The sequence below is a fragment of the Ictalurus punctatus genome, chromosome 5 (assembly GCF_001660625.3).
Source record: "Ictalurus punctatus breed USDA103 chromosome 5, Coco_2.0, whole genome shotgun sequence".
NCBI classification, from domain to species: Eukaryota; Metazoa; Chordata; class Actinopteri; order Siluriformes; family Ictaluridae; genus Ictalurus; species Ictalurus punctatus.
In genome coordinates this window covers 11,712,508-11,717,309 of record NC_030420.2, presented here as the reverse complement: position 1 = coordinate 11,717,309, position 4,802 = coordinate 11,712,508, and the positions used below count along the sequence as shown (strand labels likewise).

At 39.0% G+C, this 4,802-nt stretch overlaps 1 protein-coding gene across 1 annotated transcript; it reads left to right on the top strand.

Annotated features, from left to right (window-relative positions):
- The first annotated feature begins 495 nt into the window (after positions 1 to 495).
- LOC108265235 (vesicular inhibitory amino acid transporter) lies at positions 496 to 4,553 on the top strand. Its single transcript, XM_017467367.3, has 2 exons — positions 496 to 1,141; positions 3,237 to 4,553. Exons 1-2 carry the CDS (start codon positions 773 to 775, stop codon positions 4,422 to 4,424), a joined length of 1,557 nt encoding a protein of 518 aa, XP_017322856.1. The 5' UTR covers positions 496 to 772; the 3' UTR covers positions 4,425 to 4,553.
- Positions 4,554 to 4,802: the final 249 nt, after the last annotated feature.

Sequence of the window (4,802 nt, the reverse complement as noted above, 5' to 3'; positions counted from 1 at the left end):
GAAATAAAATAGGCATAAAATAGACGTCACTATACTAATAAACTCTAATAATAATTTGTTCGTTCGAACAAACACATTCGACTATGGTTTGAGGAACAAAATCTTATTCAATTCAATTCATTTTTATTGTATGTTTTAACAATGGACATTGTCTCAAAGCAGCTTTACAGAAACATATAAACACAGGATACAGATTTTAACTGTGTGAATTTATCCCTTATGAGCAAGCCAGTGGTGATGGTGGCAAGGAAAAACTCCCTAAGATGATATTTGGAAGAAACCTTGAGAGGAACCAGACTCAGAAGGGAACCCATCCTCATCTGGGTCACAACGGGTAGTGTGAAAGGACTTATAGTCTTATTGCTAGGCCGAATCAATCTCTCTCTCTCTCTCTCTCTCTCTCTCTCTCTCTCTCTCTCTCTCTCTCTCTCTCTCTCTCTCTCTCTCTCTCTCTCTCTAGTGCGCAACTGACATTTGCCAGACTGATGAGTTGGTATGCGTCTGCTACTGGACTAGCTACATGTAAAAAGAAAACTACTGAATTCGGAATATTTTTTTTGTATTGGATTACTCAATTCATTCTTCGCCTTCGGATGAAGATGTATTTCAAAAGGAAAACAATAGGACGGATTATTTAAAGAGTAAAGACATTCAGCGGGATATTCAACAGGAATGATTGGTGTTTGGTGATCTAACTGTCTCGTTTTCCCCAAAAAAGTTATCGTATCATAGCCTACTTCTTAAACATCCGCTCATCGACAGTTTAATAATCATGGCCCATTTAATACGGCACAAGATTTCAAGTAAAATCATCAGTATAGTGAACAGCGCGTCACATAAATCCGAGAGGAAGGTGAGCGGTGTGTTTGCGCGGCTCGGCTTCCAGGCGGCCACGGATGAGGAAGCGATAGCGTTCGCCGAGCGTGATGGTCTGGATTACGAGTACAGACATGGGATGAGAATGGAAGAAGTAAGGACGAGCGGGGAAAGAGAGGGAATGGTGGCAGGAGACAGTCATTACCAAAGACACGGTACGGCCCCCCCAGGATCCAGAAAAACCAGCGAATCCAGCGATGCGCAAGGAGCGCAAGACAAAATCACAGCATGGGATGCGGGCTGGAACGTCACCAATGCAATTCAGGTGCACAGCAGCTGCTCCAAATGTGTTTCCTCACGTATTTACAAAACAACAACAAAAAAAATCCCATCAATAATTCTCTTCAATCATTAGCCTATTTGTTGCAGCCAAGTAAACTCAGCTTAGTTCTGATTCGTGGAGAAAAGGAGTCATTGAAATCAAAATGTATTATCCAAAATAGTTTATATGAATAGTTCATTAAGAGTTATTATACATGTTTATGATCGAATAGGTAAAAAAAAAATCTAATATATTCTAATAATGCAATAATTAACTATTTTTCAAATTGCAACTCAAATTATTTATTGGAGCTCAAATGATTTAAATTAAGATGTATTAAAATGCATTCACTGAATTACTGAAAACAGGAGAAGAAAAAAAACAAACACTTGTCCTCGCTCCCGGTGAGACCTCATTCTATCAGATCCGATTTTATTCAGTGTCGCTTGGGGCAATTTGGGGGCGATATCAGATTTCACTCCAACTCCAGGTTGCACACTAGACCGTTTTCTGGGCAACAAGAAACTAAAATGTATGTTAACTAGGTGAAGAAAATTAATTGAATAATAAAAGACCAAATAAATAGATTAAAACTGGCAAAAACATGAAAGTCACATTTAAAGTACCAGAAATGTATTTATGTATTTGTTTGTTTAGCCTATTTATTTATTTTGTGTTCATTTCACTGTATTTCTTTTTTTTTTTTATTCTCTTAACTGGATAAATTAATAAAGCAAACAAACAGAAATTGGTGGACACCTGAGATGCTGAACATCACCATTACACTTTTACACCAGGCTAATTTGAACAAGTGTAGGTAACATTCACTCAGGATCTATTAGGCTACACCTCACTAACTGCGACTGAATAAAAAAAAAGTCATGCTGACATCACAATTTGCTCGACTCCAGGTAAAAACTACTCTACACAAATTTTACTTTATGAATAATTTAGCATTCACCCACTTTGTTACTCTGGGCTCTTACTCAAATGGCACACTCAATTGGCTTGTGAGAAAAACTGGCCCTGTGTTCCAGTCAGCAGTGTCTTGTGGCTATTTGCTTATAATTACAAATTGCCTCAAAGAAAAATGAGTAAAGACACATGCCTATATGCTATAGGTTACTAGAGAATGTTTAGAGTAACTCCATAAAAGGCAGTTGAAAGTCAACAACATACAGTCTAGCAGCTGGTTTTGAGTGGGTTTAAACATACCTTTGTTTAACTGGATTCAATAAAGCAGGTGTTTCCTGTTGCAGTGTGCAAAGCACACACAGAAGAGCTAATGTTAATTAAGACTTCCAGGTTTATGAAAAATGTCCAGCACAACTACATCCCAATAACCACACAAAATCCCTCAACCCAACAAAAAAATGTGTGCAATCTAATTTTTCTCAGGCTTTGCACAGACAACAAGGACAACATAGTGCACATACATTTCTGATGTAAGGACAGATCAACTCTTATAATCCTATTTTCCATCTCCCAAGCTTTGTAATATATCTTACAATAGAAAAGGCTCTGTACATCATAGACTCACTGTATGCACTCACTTTGCTTTTGTTTGGCAAAAAAATTATGATCTTGATAACTTTGTCATTAAACCATACTATCTGCTGCTCTTTCTCTATTGAAAAGCATGAGTCCTGCCCAGTAAGTCAATTCCTCTTCCCATTTTTGACCACTAGGTGCCATACTAACAGAGCTAAAGAGTGAGCACCAAGTCCGGACAACAGCAAGTGGCTGTTAGTTAAGGATAAGTTGTTAATCTATTAGTACAGACAAAAAAAACAAACAAACAAATAAATAAATAAATAAAAATAAAACAACCTAACCAAAAAATTCACCAACAAAATAATGAGTCAATAAATGAATAAATATATAAAGCAAGCAAGCAAACAAAAACAAAATAAATAAATAATTACCATCATTACATGAATCAACATAAATGGTGGCTAAAAAGAGTAACTAAACAGTGTAATGTTCATTTATACACTAGTGCTTGATATCTTCCATTAAAATTTTACCATTAACATTTGTGCTGTCTTGAAACTATGATCCTGATTTTTAAGTAATTATAATTATTTTTACACTGCAGGGCATGTTTGTTTTGGGCCTCCCTTATGCCATCCTGCACGGTGGCTACCTGGGCCTCTTCCTCATCATCTTCGCCGCTGTGGTGTGCTGCTACACAGGCAAGATCCTCATTGTGTGCCTCTATGAGGAGAACGAGGACGGAGAGCTTGTACGTGTGCGAGACACATATGTGGACATCGCGAACGCTTGCTGCGCGCCACGCTTCCCTGTGCTCGGTGGCCATGTTGTGAATGCGGCACAAATCATTGAGCTGGTGATGACATGCATCCTTTATGTGGTCATTAGTGGCAACCTGATGTATAACAGCTTTCCAGGCTTACCCGTGTCACAGAATGCATGGTCAGTGTTTGCTGCAGCGGTGCTCATGCCGTGCGCTTTCCTGAGCAACCTGAAATCTGTCTCAAAGCTAAGCTTGCTGTGTACAATTGTGCACTTCATCATTAATGTGATGGTGATTGCATTCTGCCTGTCACATGCGCAGGACTGGGCATGGGACAAGGTCAAGTTCTACATTGATGTCAAGAAGTTCCCCATCTCTATTGGCATTGTTGTTTTTAGCTACACATCACAGATTTTTCTTCCCTCACTTGAGGGCAACATGCAGAAGCCTGCTGAGTTCCACTGCATGTTGGAGTGGACACACATCGCTGCATGCATCCTCAAGGGCCTGTTTGCCCTTGTAGCCTACCTCACATGGGCTGACGACACAAAAGAGGTGATCACAGATAACCTCCCGCCTGGCATACGGATGTGGGTGAATATCTTTCTGGTGGCCAAGGCATTGTTCTCCTATCCCTTGCCCTTCTTTGCTGCTGTAGACATCTTAGAGAAATCCTTCTTTCAAGGTGGAGATGGAACCCCATTCCCAAACTGCTATGGCACAGATGGGAGGCTTAAGTCCTGGGGTTTTGCCATGAGAATTGGGCTTGTTGTTTTCACCCTTCTCATGGCTATCTTTGTCCCGCACTTTGCTCTTCTCATGGGCCTTACTGGGAGTCTAACTGGTGCTGGACTGTGCTTCCTGTTGCCCTGCTTATTCCACCTGAAGCTTCTTTGGCGCAAACTTCTATGGCACGAGGTTTTTTTTGACATCTCTATTTGTATAATAGGAAGCATATGTAGCATCTCAGGGTTTATTTACTCCATTGAAGGGCTCATTGAGGCCTTTAAGTACAACATCCCAGATTAAGATACTATAGCTTTCCTGAAATACTAATGCAATTATCCTTGATTGCAAATATGACCATGTTAGAGATGTGTTTCAGTTAAAATCTGTCTATGTACAAAGCAATTAAACTAAAAATGTAAAAATGTTAAAGTTTGTTGTGATGCTTTGATTGTGTAGTTGTTATTTTATTAATGACAATAAATAAGCAAGCCAAGAAATGCTGTGATGAGCGCAGACCCATCATTTGCGGGGAAATAAAAATTAACGTTAGGAAAGTAGTATAGCTTGCTAAAAGGTTTACAGAAACTGAATAGAGCATTTAATGTTTAAGACAATCAGGCTACAGATAGTGACCTTTTAAAACACTAATTACTGTTTTGTTTTTTACAAAATGTTTTC